We start from the raw sequence: 25614 nt of genomic DNA, 5'->3' as shown, positions 1-25614 counted from the left end.
TTAGCTGAAATGAATGTATACCTGTAAGAGGTGATCACCACTATCTAGTCTGATTGTCAAGAATGTAGACCACTATTAAAGAAACACTGAGCTCCAAAGATCCTCAAGGTAGTGTATCTCTTCAGTTTCATTTCTCTTCAAGCACATAATGAGTCTGAAATTGACTTTTGATGTTTTAGAGATATTTAAACCCTGAAAAGCAAATGACTTAGGAAAACGAGAAAAACCCAAAGTTACAAACTTGGTCTTCTGTGATGGTGGAGAATTTGAGAGACAGTGAAGTGTTACTTGTGCTTGCTTTGTTCCTGGGAGTTATTAAACCGCAAGACTCATTGACTTAAAATTTACTTTCCTGCATCTTAACGTGATTTACTGAGTTTCTATTATGGTTCTTAAATTTTGTGAAAGGTACATAATAAAATAAAAATGGAAATCGAGTGGACTTTAAAAATCTGGAATGTGTTCCATCTTTACCAGTGTCTACATTTTCCCTATGAAATCAAAAATATCTAGGTAAAGTATAAAAGTTTTTCTAAAAAAAAAAACCAAAAAACCAACCAAAACAAAAAAAACCCAAACCAACTGAAAGAACCCCTCATATTTTTACTGTTAAAATTGGAGGGTCCTGTCATGATAGAAGAAAAGATTATAATCTCTACGCAGTCTATAAGAGATTAAAGACAGCATTCTAAACATATGATACTTCCACTTGTAGGCTTGAATCAGAAATTGAAGAGGCACGACTCAAAGCCAAGGAAGAAATGATGCAAAGTGTCCAAATTGTGAAAGAGATGGTTCAGCAAGAACTGACCTCACAAAAAGAAGCTTATGAAAGCAAAATAAAATCACTGGAAGCAGAGGTGGTAAGCTGTTGTTGCATGATTCGTAAAACATATCAATAAAATAAAACAGAAGCTGTTGTATCGTGTTTCTGTTTGTTTGTTGTTTGTTTGGGGTTTTCCGATTTTTTTGTCTTGTATACTGTAACAGTGTCTTAGGGAATGCTAAGCCTCATTCTTCTTTAATAAAAAAAAAAAAAAAAATCAGCCTTACTAACACAAGAAGTTGTAAAGCAGGTGTCCCCTTCAGAATTATTCTAGGGATTTTGGTTTGTACAATTAGTCAGGAACTAAAATGTTAATCCAGTGTGAATTTGATGAGAGTGTAACTTATATGTGAAGAAAAATCCCTACTAAATCTAACTTATTCTATGAGACTTTTAAATTACTACAGTGTTTTAGTTAATAATGGCTTTTTTTTTCTTCCAAGTTTGCATGCTACTTTGTTGTTAGTCTTTTCAATACTTTTACAATATGCAGAAGTCGACATAGACTAGTACATCATGGTAAAACAATAATAATGATGGAGTATCTTATTTCCTAAATGTGCTATAGAAGACATAATGTGATGCTTGTGAACTGGGATGTAACCTTTCACTGCTGATACTGGGCTGAGTAGTCCACGGGGGCTGCCTTGTTTTAAATGTGTTGAAGAGAAAATAAACCTTAATATCTGCCTAAGGGATGGGTCAGAAATGCTGTAGAAGTGGCATACCTCCTCTCCTCTGTCCTTTTTATATATTAGAGAGAAGAATCTCGTAAGAAGCAAATCCAAGAACTGAATAACCAAAAAGCTGCAACTAAAATACAGGAGCTAGAGAAGGCAAAGCAAAACCTTGAGCTAGAACTACGCTTCAGTAAGAAGCGTTTAGAAATGGAGACCTTAGCTACCAAGCAGGTAATTAAAAAAAAAAAAAAAAAAAAAAAAAAAAAAAAAGCTTTTTAGGTGATAAACTGTGTTTTGTTTGAGGGTTTTTTTACATACTTCATTGTAAATGAAATGTTCCTGAAGATTTTTTTCTTCTGCATGATTTTATGCAAAAGAACAGATGTTTTGTTTACACTCTGAGTGTGATACTGTATTAAATTTGGGGATAAACTAATGCTGACCTTATTTCTTATGGCTTCAGGGATTAATATAAGTAATGACTGTTTTTTGGCTGGTGTTCATATATATCTGACTGCTGCAACAAACATGACAATTTTTTTTAAAGTTTTCTTTTTAATTCCAGTATTTTTTTAAGCATAACAATATCTAAGCAAAACCAGAAAACTCTCTGAGTTTGAAGATGAAGGGTTTCGTATTGATATAGCAGATGTCCACTATAAATTTTATTCTGCTCTGAGAGTCTTTAAAATGATAGCAACAAGAAATTTTACTTCAGTAAACAGCATTGAGGGTTTTTTTGTTTTTTTGTTGTTTTGTTTTTAATCCCCCCCCCCCCCCCCCCCCCCCCCCCCCCCAAGGCTCTAGAAGATCATACTATTCATCATGCAAAGATACTTGAAGCTCTGGAAGCTGAGAAGCAGAAGATTGCCCAAGAAATACACATGCTTCAGAAGAATCATGGAAGTGGGAATAAAACTATGACTAGTATGTATATATATAATGTTGCAAAGGTAATGCTGACTTCTCTTTTGCTCGGTGGGCTTGGATTTAGTGGATGTGGATCCAGGAGCTTTTCCTCTAATACTTCTCTAATGATCCTAAATGAGAAGAGCCTTTTGGCTGCTGTGAACCTTTCTGTTCATAAGCTGTACATATCAGACCATGTTAAAAGCTGTTTTAATCACACTCAGGGTGGTTTGGTGGATATGCATGTAGTCTGTATTTACCCTGATTACTTAAATAGTCCTTCCCCCTTCTAGCTGAACTGGTTAGGCATTAATTGGGGAAACAGGAGTAACAGAAATGATTCTGTTTAACTTCCTCTCCCAGATTAATATATAGTGTCTGGTGTTATGCCTCTGTTTCTGAAATACCCTTTACCTGACCTTTTATAAAGGCTTATCTTGGCTGGGAGGGTCTTTTTTTCCCAATGTAATGGGAATTCACAGAACTGTTGTTAGCTAAATTCCATTCCACATTTGGTTGTCATTTCTTTTTTGCATTTTTTTCTAACCCTACAGTTGTTGCATCACATTGTTTGATCCACTTAATCATTATGTGCTATATTCTTTATTAGTTCCACTTAACTGGAATTCTCTGAAGCTATCTGTGATGATCAAAGAGGCCAACACCATTAGTAATGAATTAGGGAAAAACACTGTTTTCTGCAGGTGAGTATCTGAGTTAGTTAATTGTAAGGGGTTATATATATAATTGGGGGGTGGATTCTGGATGTGCAGGGAGCTGTTTGTTTTTCTTTTGACAGTTTTGTTAAATTGAAGATGATAAATCACTTTTGCAAACTAGGTTTAGTTAAGTGTGTAGTTTAGCCTTGTTAGTTTGAAATGTGAATTTCAAATTTGAATTTTAGATTAGAACTTTAAAGGTATGTCTACAGACAATTAATTTTGTATTGAGTGTGCTTTGGAGGTGAATCTGCTGATGCCCATGTCCATCCTGCTTTGGTTCACATATTAAAGTGGTCCTAAAACACATTAACTGCTTTCTTTTTGGACCGAGCTAAACCGGGTAATGTGTGCCAGCCACTAGAGGGTGTTCAGTTCACAGGACCACAGCAGAGGTAGTTCAAAGTAAAAACCTCAGAACATAGTTATAGTGGGTATCCAGTGTTTGGGACCAGTTGTTTCACTCCACAGGTCTCTTGCTATGCCATGCTACTTGCTAGTTGGAGCTTAAGAGTGTTCTAGAAGTTAACCCGTATATTGGTCAGGTGTTCTTTGTGTGAGCACAGATACATTAGTGCAGAGAAAACTCTGTATCATTTAAAAAAAAAAAAAAAAAAAAAAGCTACAGCAAATGCAGGTAAGCTAGGACTTCCTAGTAGGTATGTGTATTACTGTGTTATTCAGATGTTGCCTTTTCATATCCTTCAACAAGAACTGTGCCAGTAGAATTCTGTAACATATATTTGGTTCTGAGTGTCTGGAGAGCCAGGAACTTGTACGCTAGTAACTACTTCTATCTCTGAATGCAGAGATTCCTTTTTTTTCCTTTACATAAAAATAATTTCAATGGCTACACTAATGTTTGTTTTGAGATACATGATGTCTCAAGCAATTTCTGTTTGTAATCACATTTTTATTCTCTGTATAATCCTACCTACAAGTACCTTGTTTATTTTTGCAATATGAATAGTATTTTTTGTCTTTAATTTTTTTTTAAACTTTCTCAAATTCTTAGGTACGACAAAATTGATGATAAAACAGGAACAGTGTCTTCTGTTCAGGTGCAGGTTCGTAACATCAAACTGGGAATAGCAACTTTCTGGAGCCTAGAGAAATTTGAATGCAAACTAGCAGCAATGAAAGAACTCTATGAGGTCGGTAACAACTGAAGAAAAACTACTAATAATCAGTAATATTTTGTCCAAGATAAGATTACGGTAATCCATACAGGAGGAAAACATTGGGGATTTCTTCTGGTTTTTATGTGACCTTAAACACCAAGACACATGGTTATTTTTTATTAAACACATGTATGTGTACTTGTACATCACACAGAAAAAGGACGGTAGAAATCAATTACTTTATTCAGGTCATTTTGTGTACAGAGTGGGAAGTAGTAAAACAAGGACTGCTTTGTCGTTTTTCTGGTTGTTCAGTTGTTTATCTGTTCTAGAGGACAACTTGACTTTTTAAAGGTATCACTTAAATTTTCATTACTACATTTTATTTTTCTTTGGTTCTGGTAAGTTAATTTGCTAGTGCTTGCTTTTGTCTATATGTGCTTTAGGTTTTTCAGTGGGAGTTTTTAAAGGCATTTTTCATCTTTTTTTCTTCAATCTGACAATTAAGGTGCACATTAATTCCTTTTTTGAATTCCATTGCTTCTAATCAGATAAACTGTATTTTTGTGCTGTATCTTTCTAAATGTGCAGTACTTTGTTGCATATCATACTATCTTTTGTATCAAAAAGGAAGATATAAAATAGAAGAAAGGGAGAAGTGGGAACAGCGCCTACATTTGACTCTGTGTCCATAAAAAACCCTATAGCCATCAGGTAAAATCTTTGTAATTATGTAAAGGTAGACACTGGTTCCAAATTATTGAATACAGATAAGATTACAGTATCAGCTCTTATTTGCTGGGAAAACGGTACATTTTTTTTAATCTCCTAAAGAGAGAAATGTCGTAAGAAATAAGTTTATCTTTATTGACTCCATATGAACAGACAGTGTTTTCATTGCATTCCATTGCATTTTTTTCCTGTGTTTTAGAGCCAAACACTTGAGAGGCTTAAGAACTACTTGGAAAACAAACAACCAACCCCCCCCAAATAAGCAAACAAACAAAATCTCTCAGATCTCTTAGTTGGCCTTTAAAAGTACTTTCATTTTTTTAGTGGCAATAGAGTATTCTAGGATTTTCCAATCTTCAGGGCTGATCATAGTGTGTTGTTTGTTTTTTGGGTTCTGCCATATGAATCAAAAGTTGTTTTATTAGACTGTGGTGAAATAATGAAGGATAAAGGAAGGAAAGTTCTTGGAGATGAGAGAGAGCTAGTTAACATGAGGGAAAGATCCGAAGCAATCCAGTAGAACCATGATGATCTTGTATTTTATGCTATACTAGTTTGGAGTTTTTTTGATTAATGCACAAAAGAAAAATATATTTTTAAGACCAGGTTTTAGATTAAGAGAGCAGCTTGTCTAAATTTGTTCTGTGCTTGAAATTGTGATTCTCCTGATCATATAAGTTCTTTTCATTCCAATATTTGTATTATGTTTAGTCTGGAGCAGTATTGAAAAATGAGTAGAAATTGCTTCAAATAATGTATAAAAAAATATTTGTATGCTTGCTATTTCCAAACATGAATCACGTTCTGGCATAAATAGCATATGTGAAGTTTGCAGAGGAAGAAATCTCAACTGTTGGAGCACTGAAGGTGCTGGTAGGGAAAAATACGAAGGCTTTCTCACTTCAGAATGCTCTTTTTTTCTACCTTAGAAATAATTGCATCTCACTAAAGAATTATGTTTTATTTGAAAGAATAACTTTTTCATATATGAGTATATATCTGAATTGAAAATCTTTCAATATGATGTCCAAAAAGGAAAAAAGCCATTAAAGAAAAGCCAGAAGAAAACCTGAGTAAACACTCCTTTATGATGTAACTCTGTAATATGCAAGTATTTCCAGTGACAGAAGAATATTGCCATGTTTATTGCTAAAAACTGTTCGGATCTTAACAATATCAGAGACTGGATTATATTTCCTGCAGAAAACTATTGCTAAAACTGTTACACTAATCCAGATATAAAAATTAAAAAAAATTGGAAATTATATGTCCAGAGTTTTAATATATCTGGGACGTGGAGAGAGATGGGAAAAAGTTTTGTATTTGGTGTTCCTGTATCTCAGATGTTGGGTAGCTAGGTGTCTTCACTAAATGTTTATCTTGTTTTAGTTTGTTTTCAAACACTTAAGTTGGCTGGCAGTCAGTTATCTTCTAGATTATACATATCTTAATGTTTTTTCTTTTGTTAAAATTACTGTTCTACTGTTAATAGAACATGTTGTCTTCATCCATAGGTTGAATGCTTTATTATCACTCTTCTTCTGTTTAACCCTTCTCCTTACTTGTGTTTATTTTTTCAGAGTAATGATAGCAATAAAGCTGCTGATGTATTTTATGACCCTGCTGATGAGTGGGAACCTGACATTTCAGATGCCTCAGTTTCCTCCCTTTCCAGAAGAAGGTGGTGATAATTTATAGCTCTTTTATCTATGCTTAAAGCAAAAAATAATTTGTGTAATTATCTAAGCATGCTTCTGTGCCACTAACATAGTCTTTTATTTATTATTTTTTCTTTTAACTTATTATAATGTCAAACTTAACAAATTGAATGAGAATTTATTTATATATTTGAGGAGGGGGGGAAAGTTTAAATTAAATGTTACCTTACTACGCTTTACTGGCTTCACTTATGAAATGTGTCTTAGTATGTATGGAATATGCTGCTAATAAGAATTGCACACCTGCTAAAGCAGTTTGGCAAATTAAACAGCAATGTTTCTGAGGTCCGGCGTAGCTTATACGCAATGTATGTCTGATTAGCGCCAGAGGGTTTTATGTATGACCATTGACAACTTCCTGGAGGTAATTAAAGGCTGTTACCGATTATTTCAGAAAGCTATCAGAAATTGATACATTTGTCTGTAGCACAGGACTTTTAATTAACCTGCAGAGGACCCACAGGTTAAGGTTATAGATACCCAAATATTTAGTTAGTAACACAAGTGATTTGAAATAGGCATTTGGACATCTGTTCCCATCCTTGCTTACGCCATACACTGTGCCAAACTGATGAGTTCTTCTGTTCATTCATTCTCGTTATCTTTCCTCATGGTCAAGAAATAGGAAAAAAAGTTCCTCCAAACCCAGAAGTATATTTTCTCAAAACGTGTAAGGCTTTCTAAACTCTGTATCTAGATATCATCAGTGCAGAGTGAAATGTGTAGTTTTTAATGTTTTCTTCGCAGTTCTATAATATGAAAGCATTGTTTTTAAGGAGTAAATTGCAGCTGGTTTGGGAACCCTGTATTTGAAGTTTTGGCCTTGTAACAATATTTGTAACTGACTTGTAAACTTCTGCAAGTTGTAGCTTATAACAGAAATGCTAACAGGTCCTTAACTATAGCTTTGCTAGTGGGTAGCAGCCCATATGATTGTTGTTATTCTGCTGTAAAGCAGGTGAGTTTATCTGACTGTAAATTTTGGAAAGCATTCCTGGCTATTCCAAGTAAACAAAAGTTACCTGTAAAGAATGCAATGGGTAAACAGTTTCTGTATTTTTAGTCCAAATGCTGTTTTAACAATAGAATAATGTTGGAATACTTTTCTTTGTCTGGTGCTGCGTTCTGTACAGTATTATAACGTGTGTTCTTGAATCTCTGAAGTGTATTTGGTTTTTGTTCTCCATATTGTAAAAATGCAACAATATAAGCTGAACTGAACAAGACAAGGTACTGGAAAAGGGAAACTGGCATTGTATGCTGCATTGACAGCAGTTAACTGATGTCAGTCACAAAGACTGGTGAAATAAATTTAATTCCATGTGCTACTCTAAGAGTTAGTGCTCCTGATGTGTAGTGTCACGGAGCACAAAGGACAGGCTGTTCAAAAGCGAAGGTCAGTTTGGGGCTGAATGTGACAAGAAGATAGACAGGGCAGTGCCCTTGCCAAAAACAGCCTAGCCACACAGTGCCTGAGTGAGGTGAGCAGAGTAGGTCTGGCAATGGTAACTAGGGTCAGCCAACAGTCTAGATCCACAGGTAAGTATGTAATGACAAGGCAGGGCTGAGGTTAAGTCAGCAAATGGGCTCAGTGAGTCAGGATTAGGTCCAGGGACTGTTGGCAGGGTCAGCCTGCAGTCCAGTGATTGCCTGGCATGGCCGTTGTGACAAGGTCCCAGGTCAAACTGGGAAGTCTGCAGGTCCAGATCAATGGCATACGTGGCCAGGCACAGGCATGGTTACAACACAACAGCAGTCTAAGTCAGGCAGGACCAAGGGTAGGAGACTCATCTTAAATGCAGCTCCAAGAAAAGTTGGGGAGCCCCTCCTGTGTCTCCTTCCAGCTGTTTCTTTAACAGCTTCAAGGCTGGCAGAGGCTTCTCGAACAGCTGTCTTACCAAGAGCTGACCTTGGGCACTGGCAGATAAGCACCCAGAGCCAGGCCAGAGAAGCTAAGTTAGCTTGTCTCACTGACAATGGAGAACTTTACAGAACATCTGCCTTCTACCAAGAAAAAAAGCCCTCCTATCTGGCTTTCCAAAAGCAATTCATTCTGTCCAGCAAACAAGATCAAAAAAAGCCAACATGTCTGCTTTCTATGGTCCAAGTAGGTATGAAAGAAATGTGTTTTGTCTCAAGTTTTAAATAATAATAATCCAGTAATAAACTAGTAGCTTAAAAATGGGAATGTGGAATGAAGATCCTGCTTATAGTAGCAAGAACCTGAAGAAAGTAAGTAGGATCCGTCCTATGGTCTGTATTGTCTTGCTTTCACTCTTGTTTAGATTCTGTGCTAACAAGTTCCATTAATTAAAAGTAGATGTTTGTTTTGTTTGCCTGATGTCTGTTAATATTTGTTGAGCTTTCAGTGGGTCACTTTATCATCCTTTCCTAGGAGTAGAAGTTTCATGAAAAGCAAGAGAATTTCTGGATGTTTGTCTGAGATAAAATTGCAACCAATTCGGAATATGCAGACTTCCTGTATATCAGGTACTTACTATATGGCAGAACACCTTTAATTTCATACTGAAAGCTTGAAACTACTACATGTATAACACATATGCACTTGTAATAGTTGTTTAAAAAAAAATAGTGTGGGTTGGAAAACAGAATGAAAAATGTCCTATTTATAGTATCTTCAAGTTTATAGTGTCAAGCTGTTAACAGTAGGGTTTTTTTGGTTTTTTGATTATGCTTTTTTAGGGCAAAACTTCCTGACCAGCACTTATGACCCTTATTTAAAAAATTTACCTAAAATATTTTTCTGCTTAACTGTGTGGGTTAACTGGAGGAAGATGATAGTTCATGTAACAAATTGCCAGAGGCTGAATCCTGATATAATAATTTGGAGACTTTGTTTTCTTGAGTTGTTGCTATTCATTCAACTGCTGAGGTTCCCCCAAGTTTTCTGTCAGGTTTTATAAAGTTTCTTCTGAAATACTAGATGCTTCAGTCTTCCAAATATTTTAATGCATTCAGTTATTTTAGAGCGGCTGGGTTTTGTTATTTTCTGTCTCTCTGTATGTTCAATTGTTGAAACAGATGGATTAATTTTAAAGAATTTCACTATGGAATTTGTCTTTGTGCTAACTGAATCTAGAAACTACTTAGAACGTTGTACACGCATTTTTTCTGACTTGCTATCGTGAGTAGTTGAACATGGCTGAAGAAGTAATATAAAATAGTCATTACAAAGACATGCTGACTGCTCAATCCTATGAAAAGTTTCTTGCATGTATGTTTTGCTTTTACGTCATACAGGTTCACAGATTAAGTCCAGCATATGTCCAAGCTTTTCTGAATCATTTCTTCCTGGAATTTGCAAAGAATCTATAAGTTCAGCTTTAGGTTTACTGGAACAGAATCATGAAGGAGGAAAGAGCATAGCAGATAGTCTCCTAACTAATTTGTTTATAATTTTCTCTGGAGTGTCTGCCATTTCAAAAGCTTATGAACAGCAAGATGAAGAATGTCAAGAAAACTGTAAGTCTTGTTTTCATACCACTTTTAAGTAAATATTACTAATGACTTGTCTTTCAGTTGCACAAGCATTCATATGTTTGCCTATTGGAAAAATTAACGTTCCTTACCTTCATTTGCAAAGGAGACCACCTGATAGATCTTTCTCTTGTAGTTTTCTCTCTTGATCATGCTGCTCAGTCCTACAGCATCAGAATTATCTCTGCTTTTGACCGGCTTGTGGTTCTAACCAAGCTCTGGCTTAACAATGTCCAAAAGTGCCCTGGATCTATAAAAGTTGATGAAGAAATAAAACAGGAAGTAAAGAACTTGGGAGGTTATTTACAGTTACTTTTGCAGGTAAAGTATATTAAAGAATATACTGTGTGTGGAGAAGTTCTATGTGTTAATGTAATACTTACTTAGTACAGACTTGCCAAAACCACTTAAATAACCGATGTATGCATGACAGATGGGCACACCTGGGAAAGATGAACAGCAAATGGTGCATTTTTGCTGGCTAAACTGGTACTCACATATGCTAGTTCAGAGTAATGCAGACCCTTCTGTGCCCAGGCCCTGACAATAGCATAGGTTCTTAAACATAAAAGGGGAAAATAAAGCATGCAGTGACAAGAGCAAATGCTAGTTTAGTTTGTGAAGTGCTACTGTTTATAAATTTATAAACCCGTGGCCAGTAAATATTACTCTTATTCATGCTACAGCCTTGTGAAGAGTAATTTTTTTTAACTGTGTAGCATAATGATACCATTATTCTCTGTGGTTCCAAGGTATGGTTTTTTTAGATGTGGTAGATCAGCCATTGAAAGTAGGAAGATGTAAAGTTATTGTGTGCTACGAACTCTTGCGTTGTAGAAAGTTTGTGCTCTTTGACCAGAGATGCTTTCTAGCTTCGGTGAATGTTATGCCTTTTTTTCTTAGGGATGTTCTTCAGATATATCCTCGATGGTAACAGAAGCACGGAGCAAAGTAAACCAAACAGTAAAACAAACAATGAAATACATAGGACACTTGGCAGTAGTCACAAGAGCTGATATTTCATTTTCTGAAGAGAACAACGTTCCTGCAGCTAGTCTACAGGTGAAAAAATGTTTATTAGAAACAGTGATTAGAAATAGTAATTTTAATGTTGACATCACATTTGTTTTCAGTAACTGCTCAGAAACAAATCATTACATTTAACAATTTGATCAACTGAATTAAGTATTTTCAGAGTTTATCTAATACTTCATTTTTATGGTGAAAATGGATATGTGTTAATACCCTTGAATTTTTTTTTTTTTCCTTAAAAAACCCTGCACTTATACAGATTTAAACTTCCACCCATAAAGAGAAAGCAATACTGTGCTTTTAGGATTGTATCTGCACTGAGATTGTACAAGTCTACCTATTTCACTAAAATGCAGTCATTATTTCAGTAATCTGTGATTAAGTACCACATAGAATTTTCAGAGATCTGAAGAAAGTTAGGAAAAGAAGGTTAAAGTGCTGAGCCCCTGTAGTCCAAGAATGACATGTGACTGAATAGACCAGTACTGAACAATTTGCTCAAAACAAAATAGTGTTTCTAGCCCACTACAGAAAAACTTTTTCAATTTAAGGGCACATCAGTTCCTTTAATCATTATGTTTTGAACCTTTATTTTAAAAGGAATTTGCACTTGCCATTTATGATGGAGTAGGCTCAGGGCTGGAGTTTCTTGTTGATACTGTACAGGAAAAAGCAAGAGTGGTGCACAAAGAACTTGTGAAACAATATCCACAAAATGAGGTGAGATGAAAGTAAGATTAAAAACTACTACTATATCTTAGAAGCACTTGATCATGTCCTGTTATTTTTCAGCAGTTCTGTCTAGAAATTTTACAGTAGGAATACAGTTATGATTAGTAACAGAGGTTTGAGATGGGTGGTAAGTGGGAATATTGACTACAATCTTGCAGAAATTTTTACAGTGTTTAGCCTTTCACCCATATGTAGACTCAACATTTAAGTGTGTTTTATTTAGAATGATTTCTCTGTGCATTGGAGGGCATTCTGTGTAAAACTTCGCAGTGTAACCATGAAAGAGGCAGAAGATGAAAACTGGCTCAAAGGAGCAAGTGGACCTTTTATTCTGTATACTACTTTTAAGTTTGATTTTTAACAAGATTTAATATTTAATATGTAGTAACACTTTATGATCCTGAAAGTTAATTGTTATTTTATATTGATAATGGTAATCATCTCTGCTATTACTACACTCTGATATTGTCAGGAGGATTATTAGAAAGTTTGAAGACTTCAGTTTGTCATACATGGTTACAATCCTTGTCCCAAACAGCATGCTATCTAAATATTAAAATAGTTCAGTGTTATCTTTTAAGAGCTAGTGTTCTGATGTGCTTAACGCTTGGGGTACACTGAAGCACTTCTATGAATTGGGCACTTTAGAGGGAAATGGGTTGACTAAAGTATCTATTTAATAGGACAGAAGCCAGAAATGTCCTGCTTGATTTCATGTCATTCACTGAAATCACAGCTGGCCTTCAAATACTTTCCAGATTGATAAGCAGCAGTGGTATTTTAATTTGAGCAACTCCTTTATAATGCTTTACAGGAAAGGGACAGCAAATTATCTATATTCTATTATTGAGTTGTTTCTGTCTCCATCCAAATCTATTGTAATATGAAAAGGAATTACATCAATGGGAAGCTCTTATCCCTTATAGTAAGACCTCATTTTAATTATTCTTGTAATTTTAAGAAGAGATATTCCTACTACCTCATAATAAACAGATGTGTGCATACTTTTGTTCCCCCCCTCCCTCAGATAGCAGTTTAGAAGTTATATATTATCAAATTGAATAGGTTTGGTTTTGGTTTTTTTTCAGCATGCTGAAGTCAGAATCTTCTGGGGAGGAGTTGTTATTCCACAAAACAAACATACTATTATTGGTGTGTGTCTGGTGTATTTTGACACTTAAAGCGAAACAGACCTCATTACATGCTGAATTCAGTAGTGGGTTGTTTGGTTTTTTGCCTGGAGGGGCTTTTTTTTAAGCTACAGCCTGTTATTTTGCGCTTTTATTTTGCTTAAGCGACAAATCGTGAGGAAGATGATACTATAGGGAGTTACACAAAGTAGAGAAAAAAGTATAAGGAATAAGCACCATAGTTAAAAATATTTCTGTGACTGCATGAAAATTCCAGTAGGCAAGTTTAGAGTACCCCTTGGAAATATGTCACTTTTTTAGTGGGTGAGCCATTTTGACAGAAAACCTGGCTGAATTCCTAGGAAATACTTCGGAAGGATTGAGATGTTCTTCAGCAAGGTACTAGGTGTATATAGTATATATGCTTCCTTTCAGTGTTGGGATATATACAGGCTTGTTCTGCCACTTTTCCTCTGAATAAATGTTTTGTACAGACAGCACTCAAGGCCAAAGGTGACAGTTTACCTGTGCCCAAGCAATCGTGTATTCTGCCTTGTGTTTTTATTTTTGTTCATTTTCTTCAAAGTTGAGAAATTTGCAGATTTGTGGCCAATAAGAAAATCTCCTTAATGAGTTGGGATATATAAAATACTTATTTCCAAAGAATTTGTTACTACTCAAAAATCTGTAATACGTGACCTAGGATAAAAGGTTCAAATCAGTTGGAGAGCAGTGATAAATTGCTTGTCACAAGGAAAGCAAAAATTTCTTCCTACTCTGTTTTTCACTGTTGTCATTCTTAATCCTACAGATAACAGTGAAACTGTCCAAAATCTTTTATGTTCCTATCTGCTTGCTTAACTCCCAAATGCTTCATGTTTCCAGCAAAAGGAATTGAGCGGTCTGCTTTCCAGATAATGCTGTTCACTTGCAGCAGATCCCTATGTATCTGCACGATTCCTGTATATGCTTGTCACTGGTGGAACTAATGAGAAGTTGAGGAGAGAATACCAGAGTATTAAGTAAGAGGTTACCCCTGCCACTTAGAATGGCAGTGATACAAAAATTACAGGAAAACCTTTCTCTAGTGAATACTTAAATTTAATATTCTGTATTAAGGGGTTATTTAAAACCTTGTGGATATAGTTAACAATGTCTTCTACTAGTTAACTTTTTTTTTTTTGAAAAGTTGCATGTTATGTTGCATAAAATGTTACTTCTGCTTTTAAGTATTTTTTCTCATTAGTATGCCATTTTTATCCTTCTAAAATATTAAAGTACTTGTACACTTGATTCAAGACAAAGTAAAATATAATTAAAAGTTTCTTTGTAGATTCAAAATCGAATAAAGGATAATGTTGTGGCACTAGCCAGATTCCTTGAAAATAACATCTCTTATTGCAGAAAGGTAAGAGAAGTGTTTCACAAAATATTTGCTTTGAGCCTGAGGTTTAAATATAAAAGGATGCATTTACAAAGAAGAGGAGTTGAAACTACCTTCGGTATATTTACAGTTTGCATGGTAATACTTCCTGTCTCAGTGACATTCTTGTGATTGGAACACTAAATTTTCTGGCTACTGCACTTCCACTCAAAACTATTTGATTTTAATTTTACTTAAAGTATTTCTGGAGGTACTTGTATCTGATCTCATCCTTCTTTTTGTGCTCATCATGAACAGCCTAACCACCTGTTTTGTTTTAAGTTGAAGGCCTCAAGTTCAGTAATGCTAGTGTAATTGTGTTACAAGTACTGCAATATTTTTCTGGCCATAGTTATTGGTATTTTGAATTAAAAGTCTGGATAGATTATTTAATCTATTTTCTAAGAGCCCAACCTCTTCTGGATTTTACAGTTCCATTTGTCTTTTCTCCCCTGCCGCCCCCCCGCCACCCCCTCAACAATCTGCACTTCTTTTTGGAGCTATCTTACGTTTTGTGAGTTGGCATCGCTTTCATTTCGTGTTTCAGCATTGGCCTGTTCTATGTGACTGAATCCATAATAGGCGTGTTTAATAGTTAATATACTGTCCTGTGTTTGGTTCTTTTAAAATTGCTCTTTATTAATACAGAAAGTAATAGAATCTCAATTACTGGAAGAAGAATCTCTATATCAGGAAATAAAGAAAAACACTAACATTGCTGCAAAATATTTGGAATTGGAGCAGTGCCTAGCTGAAGTCTGTCAAATTGTTTCTTCTACATTACAAGGTATTTAGCTGGCTTATTATCCATCTTGATAGTAACTTGCAGACTACGGGGAGACCAGTAAAGCAAGAGGGAGGAAGGGCTACTTGGTCTCTTTGCAAAATGCTGCATTTGATTCTTCTTGTTTTTTATAGGGTCATACAGAAACACAAGCCCTCTCAGGACCTTTGCAGAAAAGATTTGTGTCATAGCTGGATATTTTAACAACTATTTCAGTTTATTTGCCTCTTCTTCTACTTCTACAAACAATCCTATCCAGAAAATACCCATGCCTTTTATGAACTTGGATGAATTGGACTCTCTGGTTGATTCCCTTATCATGAATTTTGAACTTGAACAAGGACAGCCATCACTGAAATCTCAAACTCTTTGTAATGAAACTACTGAGACTCGAGGAGGACAGGTCGAAACAGGTGAAGTTGAATTTGCTTGGAAACAGAAGGCGATTCCAAAACAAACACACAAACTCCAGTCTTCACCTCCATTTCCCGCAGAGCTTTCACCTGGTAGGATACAGTGGGTATAAAATGCTATTATCAAGAAATTCAGGGAATCCCTTTCCCTTTACATGAAGAGAAAGCAACATATCACAAAAAGCTAAAATTTATTGCTAATATTATTAGTAAGTGTTATGAAAGTAAATGACGTGACTGTATGAGGATAAGTACCCTAAATTTCACAAGAAAAAAGGAAATTCTTAAGGGGCTGTTAGACTTTAAAATATATATTGCCTTTTGTTTTAATAAAAGTCTATTATTACCTAAGCCTATAAGAAGTAATTTAATGTGGTAAGTAAAAAAAATCTATTGGAGATAATATGAATGGAGAAACTAAAAACTGTCAGGGAAAACAGTAAAAAAACTGGGAAACACAGTAGATGCTTTGTAGGACAATCACATCTCTTCATCTTAAACTTTTGACTTAGGACTCTTGTGTAACAGTGGAAGGAGATTGCTTTTAAGGACATCTGTAACATACATTGATGTTGCATACAGTTAGATAAGACGACTGCCTTCCTGTCTTAGACACTTGAAAGGTAGATGATGTGGGTTCCAATTTTTTTTCTTAACATTGTTGCTCCACCTCTGCTGCATTACGATCTAGGAGTGCTACTGCAACTTTAAAGTGTTTGTTATGCCTTTTATTTTTTTAAAACAAAGCAAAAACTTCATATTTATTTCTGTAGGGGAAAACTATGAGAGATGGTAAAAGTACTTTACGATCTTATTTAATGAATGCTTTAAGTGGTTTTGTAGTCCATTGAAAAATCTGGGATTAAAGTATCAATGATGGTGCTCTTCAACTTGATCTGAAGTAAGTTCATGTTGAGTGTTGTTGCTAGTGAATTATCATTTGATTGCTCAAATCACTTCCAGTACTATTCATAATGGATTAGAAGCATAGCTTTCCCTAAATAATATGTAAGTCATCCCATGAGGTTGTAGAGACCTTTCCCAATTAACTACTTCCCTGTGCTTTTTACTGTAGTCATCATTTAACCTCTTACCTTTAGTCTGCTCGCTGAAGCCAGTAAAAATTAACAGCAAAGATGAAAATGAATTTGAATTTTTTTTCTTTAATACTGGGTTCTAGGAGGCCTGGACCTAGCACGTTTTACTCACAACAGTGCTGAGAAATTCATAAATTAAAACCTAAGTTTTTTCCTGTATATCAAAGCTTCCAGGTCAGATATTCATAGCTATCATCTTTCCTTCTGAGGGAAGATGCTTAACATCTTGAGAATTTCAGCATCAGGCTCTTAGAACTATTTTCTGTGAAAAGACAGAAAGTGTAGAGAGTGTCAATCATCTTTTTTTCTTTGAGAACTTTCACACCGTAGTTATAATTGATGCTGTTATTCTGCGATTTTATGCTTTTCTGATTTATAGGAAATGGGGACAGGTAATTATGCTGAACCAGTAACCCACATACGTTTTTCTTAAGACTAGTATACCTTAATACTTTGTCAAAAAATGTCTTGCAGTGCAGTCCTGCCATCAAAAATATTCAGTTATTTTTATTGCAGCTAATAATTTCTTTCTCACATGAGGTGTGATGTTGCTTAATCACTTTCCTACTGCAGAGGCCTTTAGAAGACTGCTCAAGGGTTAACAAAGTATATTCAGTTGTTCAGCTTTTTATGCTTTAAAAGTGTAGAGAAACCTGGTATATTTTTACATTTGTAAATGTATTATTTTGTGTTTGGCTGAAAGTTTTAAAAACATAACTGGTTCTTCTGAAACATGTATCTAAACATGAGCATTGTAAAGAGTAAAACTAGATAGATCATGTAACTGATCACCAATTTTTACAACTTTAAGTGTAAATTCCTTGTCAGTCGTCTTCTGTATACAGTTGTTTTTGAGACCTTCCTTTGTCACTGAGAGTACTGCTTCCTTGCTGAAAGTATTGTAGTATAAAAATCTGAAATATTAGTAAGAGGTGTTTTGTGTAGCTCACAAGTGAAACAAAACAAAAAAAAAAGACTTCTTTACCTAAATTTCTTTCCTCTATTAAGACACTTATTCAGCCTCTAAATGTGTGCTGTTACTCATGAACTAATCTATACTAATTAATGTCAGAATACTCAATCCCTTCCAATTTCTGCCAATAAATATAGTGGTGTCATGTCAAGTCCCCATTGCAAAATTACTTTCAAGTGTGTTACTGATGTTCCGCCAGCCCAGATGATTAATCATGTTTGCTTTTGTGCTTGTATTTAATGAGAAGCATTGCTCAGAAAACATCTTTGTTTCTGTAGTTCTGTGCATTGTTATGAGGATTTTTTGTCTTTTTTTTTCTTCCTAAAACTTAAAGACAAGTTCTTCACAAACTTGGAGTTCAAACTGACTTTCAGTTTTTAGCCTTTCTGAAACTTGGGAGCAAGAGACCATGCAAACAAATGGGGTTTGGATAGAGTTTTAACTGATGTATCGGATGGGCAACCTTAATCATATCAAATTTAGCTTTTGCAGGATGAGTAAAAATGTTTCCAATAGCTTCCTGCTGCTTGGTTGGTGGTTTCCCCCCCCCCCCCCCTCCATGCTAATCAACTATGTCTAGTCAGTCAACTAATCAGTCTCTCTCTTATGCACATTTGTTAATACTATATTCACATTTTAGAGTAATATGTTAACAAAACCTACTTCTGCTAGTGTTTTCTTCAGCTTAGTGCCCTTGTTACAGTTATACATCATTGAAGTACTTCATCCTTACGATATATATGGTGACCATACATCATCAGAGTGAGCTAGTGCTCTCATAACATACTGCATTAATACATCAACAAGCCTAGCTGAGCCTCCAGTAATCTATTGGTGTAATATACCGTAAGGTGAGGTATATTTATAACTATAGGCTAGTCTATCTATAAATTATGGATGTCAAGGAATTGGGATCATAGCAGGCAGATTTTGGGATGGATTGATTTGAGTGGTATGTTATTTTCCTAGTCTTTCCAAGGAGTTGGAGGTACATGTGGGTTAAGCCCAGGTCAGCAGAGTAATTGACGTGGCTGACCACCATATTCTGCATCACCTGCCAGGCATAGTGATGGAATGAAGTAGACACTGATATTGCTGAGATAAAGCGCTGTGCAGTAAGGTCCAGATATTTTCACCATCTGGCATTTTTGCAGATCTGACTGCCAAGTCAGGGTTTGGATAGCTTCTGGCAGACAGTGGTAATACACAGAAGAATCTTCTTGTGATAGTACCTTTGGAGTTTCTTCTAAACCATAAACTAAAGTAGACACCAAAATAGTGCAATTTAAGTAGAGTTTTTACTTTAGTATGTCATGAAGTTAATTACTTTTGCAGGAATATATATTGGTGTTGTAAATTTCTCTGTTGGGGGAATTAAGATGGGAGTGGGATCACAATCAGTATGTATTAAAACATCTTTTATTAATTAACTGTTGTTAATAGAATTAAGATGTTTGCTTCCAGCAGATAACTGTTCACACAGTACATTAATTTATTCCTTCGCACTTAACTTGCACCCACACAAAAAACATCTATAGCTACAAGGCTGAAGCAACAACTGTGAGCTTCTGACTCTGTAGTGGAGGCTCATGTTGGCTTACCTGTGAGACTTTGATATGCTACACCCCTCAGTATGTATGCTTCCTCTCTTTGGCTAATGCTTTCTCATTACTATTTCTCCATCTGCAGCCATAGGTACCAATAGAGCCCATTCACACACACTTGCACAGACAGGGCTTTTTTGTCTTTGGCTGAAGCTTAGTTGCTATAGTAGCTGATGTCATGCTTCTGCTATGAGCACTAAATTTGGGTTTTTCTGAAACCTTTGAAAGGTTTTCTCTGGGGTTCTCTAACCTACAGTCTCCAGCTCTGTCGCTGAAAGAAATGTTCAGTGAACAGTCAGGAACATGCATGGGGTGGGATTGGGAAGTGCTATGAAGAAACGTTTAGACCTTAATGGGATGCATTATTTACTGAAGTTATGATGGTTTTATTTTGTTATATGTATTGATGTAATCTGTAGTTTGTGGGTTGTTTGTTGTGTTGTTTTTGTGTTTTGGGGTTGGTTGGTTTTGTTTGTTTGTTTCCTTTAATGTCCTCTCTTATTCCCTCAGGAAAATATTCTGTGGTAATAATAATAATCTGTACCAGATTTCAGGTAAAAAGTAATTAGAACTTTAATGATGGATTTTATTTACTAACATAAAAGAAAAAGAGGTGGCTTTGTTTTAAATATAAACTGGGGAGGTGTGGGGTATTCAGACTTCTGCACCCTAGTTTCATTTGAAAATATGAAACTAAGAAAAATCTAATCATAGAATCATAGAATCATTTAGGTTGGAAAAGACCTTCAAGATCATGGAGTCCAACCATTAACCATGCCCACTAAACCATGTCCTGAAGTACCCTGTCCACTCGCTTTTTGAATATCTCCAGGGATGGTGACTCAACCACTTCCCTGGGCAGCCCATTCCAATGTCTGACAACCCTCTCAGTAAAGAAATTTTTCATAATATCTAATCTAAATCTCCCTTGCCTCAACTTGAGGCCATTTCCTCTCGTCCTATCTCCAGCCACCTGACAGAAGAGACCAGCACCCACCTCACTACAACCCCCTTTCAGGGAGTTGTAGAGAGTGATAAGGTCTCCCCTCAGCCTCCTCTTTTCTAAACTGAACAGCCCCAGTTCCCTCAGCCGCTCCTCATGAGACTTCTGCTCCAGGCCCCTCACCAACTTGGTTGCCCTCCTCTGAACATGCTCCAGCACCTCAATGTCTTTCCTGTAGTGAGGGGCCCAAAACTGAACACAGTACTCGAGGTGCGGCCTCACCAGTGCTGAGTACAGGGGAACAATCACCTCCCTGCTCCTGCTGGCCACACTATTTCTGATAGAGGCCAGGATGCCGTTGGCCTTCTTGGCCACCTGGGCACACTGCTGGCTCATATTCAGCTGGCTGTCAGCCAGCACCCCCAGGTCTTTCTCTGCCGGGCAGCTTTCCAGCCACTCTTCCCCAAGCCTGTAGCGCTGCATGGGGCTGTTGTGACCCAAGTGCAGGACCCGGCACTTGGCCTTGTTGAACTTCATATGACTGGCCTCAGCCCATCGATCCAGCCTGTCCAGATCCCCCTGTAGAGCCTCCCTACCCTCAAGCAGATCGACCCTGCCTCCCAACTTGGTGTCATCTGCAAACTTGCTGAGGGTGCACTCGATCCCCACATCCAAATCATTGATGAAGATATTAAACAGAACAGGGCCCAACACTGAGCCCTGGGGAACACCACTTGTGACCTGCCGCCAACTGGATTTCACCCCATTCACCACAACCCTCTGGGCTCGTCCATCAAGCCAGTTTTTCACCCAGCGAAGAGTACACTTATCCAGGCCACGAGATGCCAGTTTCTCAAGGAGTATGCCATGAGAGACAGTGTCAAAGGCCTTCCTGAAGTCCAGGAAGATAACATCCACAGCCTTTCCCTCATCCACTAGGCGTGTCACCTGGTCATAGAAGGAGATCAGGTTGGTCAAGCAGGACCTGCCTTTCGTATGAAATAAATTCTCTTCATAATAGAAGTCACCTAAAGAAGTTAAGAAATAGGTATTTCTTTAGTTCATTACTTTATTTGAAAAATAGTACTACATTAATAAAAATACATAATGATTCTGAGAGTACTGATCTGTGACTTTACTGCTTTTTACAACTCAGCCTCTACTTTTATTTGTTTAATAGTAGGAAAATAAGATTAAAATTACACACTTTAACATCATCCAGCATTAATACATGAGGTAAACTACCACACAAAAATATAATGTAAATTGATTTTTGTTGTGGAAATTGGTAAAGCCATGGGAGTCTAACTGTGATTAGGCACTAAACTGTTCTATTTTATCTCTAATCAGGAATAAGAAACATCTTTATTTCAGGTAAAGATAACAGTCCTGGGAGGAAGTATATCTTCATATTCTGAACACTGGATTACTTGAGAATCCTTCAAAAAATGTTAGCCCATCTTTATTGAGACATGTTGTATGTAAATGCACTTTTAGAAAAAACTGCATTCTAGCTACGCTTTTTAAAGAATGTGTACTAATGTTAGAAATTAATCGTAAGTAAACTCCTCTAGCACTCACTGACTCATGAGGATACTCTAGATGAAGGAAAGAAACAAGCTGCAGTTCAGGTTTAATTTGATCCAGTAATGGCATCTGCAGGCAGAAGAGAAGACTACATCTGATTCACCTCTGCAAATACAAACTATTATTTTTGGACAGGAAATTTCTTCTCATTCTTTATATACTTTGACATACTGTAATTAGATGATTCCTGTTGCTTTTGTATGTTTTGCAGCTTTTCTGATTTCATGGTAAGGTGAGTTTTTTGTTTGTTTGGTTTTTTTTAATATTATTTTTTTAGGACAGCATTTTAATTTCCTTCCTAGCTTGTGGTAGGATCTGAGATTATTTATGCATTTTCCCAAGGAAGGGCTGTTTCCTTTTTTTTGAAGTCCTAATATTTTACTTTTCTATATTAAAAAGATCTTTGCCATCTTTTCTTTGTTTTCTGCTCTTTTTAGGACTGTGAATCAGTATATGTAACAAGATTTGGTTACTCCTGATTTTTTTTTTCCTGCCCTCTTTTTTGTTTGTTTGTTCTTGTCTTTAGTATGTTTATGTTCATGATAGTATTGCTTTCTAGAATAGGAGATGGTGTATATAATCTAATCAACATTCATATAATTTGATTGTTGCAGTGAAAACAGGACTAAACTGAGAAAGAGGTCTCCTGAGCTAACATTTCATCAACAGTGAGCACTATAGACAACATAAAAAAGGTTATTTCAGGTATTTTTCAATCTGAGTTAATTTTGAAAATTCTATTTAAGTACAAGTAAATTGTAATCAGAAAGATTTATGAAGAGTTGAGGGAAAGGAAGGGAAGTACTAGAAATCATCGTGTTAGTCATCTAATTAAAAAAATAAAACTAAGAGCCACAAACAAACAAAAAACCTCAAACCACCCTCCCCATATTCATATGGAGTTAAACTATACTCAATATCTTTCATGCAGATTTCTTAAGCCTGTTGCAAGCCTTACTTGATTTAATCTTTATACAATTCTGGTAGCTTAATAAGAAATACTTCACTTACATTGGTATATACTATTTTTCCTATATAGCTATATATAGCATAGAGACAAACTTCAAAGGTTAAAAAAAAACTCAAACAAATTAACCATGATTGCTTTATGTTATTTAAAATATTTAAGTCTTTGGATTTTTTTCAAATGTTAATTGTAGTGATTTAAATAAATGTCAAACTACAAGTTTAAGTCCATTTTAACTGCTACAACACTGTTTTCGGTCTCACAGCCTACCTGTTTGTATTGTATATGGGTATAAAACTCTCTTTTACTGAATTATGTTAAGATGATATATGTGTTAATTATCTGTCATCAAAAATTACATTGCACTAACGCATTTCTACCTCTTCCCCTAGTGTGCAAATGACAGTATTGCTAAAGAGATTGTTTATTTTGGAAAAATGAGAAGCTATATTACATACTGTCATATTTGTACAAAATCTTGCACTCAAACACTAAGGTATAAGCATGTCTAGCTAGATACATATATACATGTATAAGCATAGAAGGCACATTTGCAAAATAGTAGTGGTGCAAGAACCAGTCAGACATGAAGTAAAACTTATTTCCCAAAAGCTGAAGAATAATTCTTACTACTTTGAGCTCCCAAAAAAGAAACAGGATGGCTAATGTTCTGTACATCTTTGCTGTGGTGATACTTTTCTTATACCTTTGTATCAGCTAGTTGTGTCAATCAATTTGGCTTGCTTCTAAGCATTTGTTCAGGCCTTGGTATTGAGTTTTTAGAGAATCTTTTGAATTTTTACTTTGAACATGTGCATTCATTCACATGAACACTTTTCCAGTTTTCTATTTAAGTCTACTGCTTTTTATTTTAACTGTATGTTTCCTCCTCACCCCTAGTTCTGGGAACCTGTTGTGCCCTATTTAAGACTGTAAACTACCTGAACTAAAACAACCTAGTTTAGTAACTACTGCCATGGAAGTCTGATCCTGTGCTAAGACTATGTGCCACTGCAATAGCTCTTATCATAGTGCATTCCATCAAGTTTATTGGTGGCTAGGGGGAATTTAAGTATGTTTCTCTATATAGTAAAATACTTATGCTGGCATTCTTCAGGCATTTAACATCACAAAAGGCAGTTCTGGGATGGAATTCAGAATTGTGTTTGTGAAATATAAAATATGAAAGTAATAATACGAGATTTTTAAGATTCAGAATTTTTCATAGAAACAGAATAGTTTGGGTTGGAAGGTCATCTCGTCCAAACCCCCCTGCAATAAGCAGGCACATTTTCAACTAGATCAGGTTGCTCAGAGCTGTGTCCAACCTGACTTTGACTGTTTCGAGGGATAGGGCATCTACTACCTCTCTGGGCAACCTGTTCCAGTGTTTCAGCATCCTCATTGTAGAAAATTTTTTCCTTATATCTAATCTGAATCTATCCTCTTTTAGTTTAAAACAGTTACCGCTTGTCCTATCGCAACAGGCCCTGCTAAAAAGTTTGTCCCCGTCTTTCTTATAAGCCCCCTTTAAGTATTGAAAGGGTGCAATAAGGTGTCCCTGTGAGACTTCTCTTCTCCAGGCTGAACAACCCCAACTCTCGGCCTTTTCTCATAGGAGAGGTATTCCATCCCTCTGATCATTTTTGTGGCCCTCGTCTGGACCTGCTCCAACAGCTCCATGTCTTTCCTGTACTGAGGGCTCCAGAGCTGGACGCAGTACTCCAGGTGGGGTCTTACCAGAGCAGAGGGGCAGAATTGCCTCCCTTGAGCTGCTGGCCATGCTTCTTTTGATTTTCTATTATTATTTTTATTTTTCTTTGCTTTAATTGCAGAACTTTTAAAGGCACTATTGCATTTTCTATAAATGTAAAATGAAAATCTTATTGCTTAAAAAATGAATGTATAATGAGAACGAAGTATGTTTTTTATGAAGCATCAACTATTGAAGATGATGATCTACATACATAGGAGAGGGAAAGATTATGTAAATCGACTTTCTAAGCACCAAACTGAATATGAAATTCTCTCTTGGTAGTTTGTATCATAACTTTACTATCTGTATACAGTCATGTAGACAGGGAGACAAAAAAACCTAAGGTGAATTGATAAAATGTGAAGCTGAAACATGTAAGTTAAATGATATTTAATGTCAGATACTTTGCTTTAAAAGTAAATTTTCCTGTAGTTTAATTCTGGAGTATGCTGAAAGTAAGTGTCTTAAATGCTTTTTAAAGAATGCTTGACCACAAGGGACTTGATGAAGTCAGATGAGTAAGTGTGGAATAAAACAAGTGCTGTTTTTTGAACTCCTGAGCCATCTTCAACAGTAGATAGCAAAGTTGATAAATAGGACTTGGTTTTGCTGGTCTGTTTTTCCCGTCCCCTCTCCCCTTACAAGGAAATTCTTTCAGTTCTGCTTCTTACCCGTAAAATACCAAACTCTATTCTTAAAAGCATTTGTTTAAATATTTGATTAAAGAAGATAAAATCAGAAAAGCTTACATCAGTGTTAACTTAGCTGGCCTTCAGTTCTTGTTTGGTTATGACCAGTAATATGCAAGTTTCATCTCACAAACTTGGATCTCTCTACAAGATGATTAATCAAGTTGTGAAGTGTGTATATAGTATACATAAACTTTTTATACTATGCTTACCCCACCCAGAGCATGTAACACGCAGTCCAAAGGGAAGTATGCAAAGGTGTTTCTTTTTACTCCTCATCC

The 25614-nt window shown here is 36.0% G+C and overlaps 1 protein-coding gene across 1 annotated transcript in view; it reads left to right on the top strand.

The window, feature by feature from the left end:
• KIF14 (kinesin family member 14) overlaps positions 1-20006 on the top strand; it is a 36154-nt gene extending 16148 nt beyond the window's left edge. Inside the window, exons 17-30 of the mRNA XM_030033931.2 lie at positions 716-863; positions 1585-1737; positions 2307-2433; positions 3026-3119; positions 4150-4288; positions 6568-6668; positions 9101-9195; positions 9967-10188; positions 10340-10524; positions 11107-11265; positions 11836-11955; positions 14431-14505; positions 15169-15307; positions 15439-20006. Coding sequence (XP_029889791.1) covers positions 716-863; positions 1585-1737; positions 2307-2433; positions 3026-3119; positions 4150-4288; positions 6568-6668; positions 9101-9195; positions 9967-10188; positions 10340-10524; positions 11107-11265; positions 11836-11955; positions 14431-14505; positions 15169-15307; positions 15439-15830 — 2149 coding nt within the window. The 3' untranslated portion in view covers positions 15831-20006. The remainder of the gene's footprint in view (positions 1-715; positions 864-1584; positions 1738-2306; positions 2434-3025; positions 3120-4149; positions 4289-6567; positions 6669-9100; positions 9196-9966; positions 10189-10339; positions 10525-11106; positions 11266-11835; positions 11956-14430; positions 14506-15168; positions 15308-15438) is intronic.
• The last annotated feature ends 5608 nt before the right edge of the window (positions 20007-25614 follow it).

This window comes from Aquila chrysaetos, chromosome 12 (genome assembly GCF_900496995.4).
Source record: "Aquila chrysaetos chrysaetos chromosome 12, bAquChr1.4, whole genome shotgun sequence".
NCBI lineage: Eukaryota > Metazoa > Chordata > Aves > Accipitriformes > Accipitridae > Aquila > Aquila chrysaetos.
This window is presented reverse-complemented; position numbering and strand designations above follow the sequence as displayed.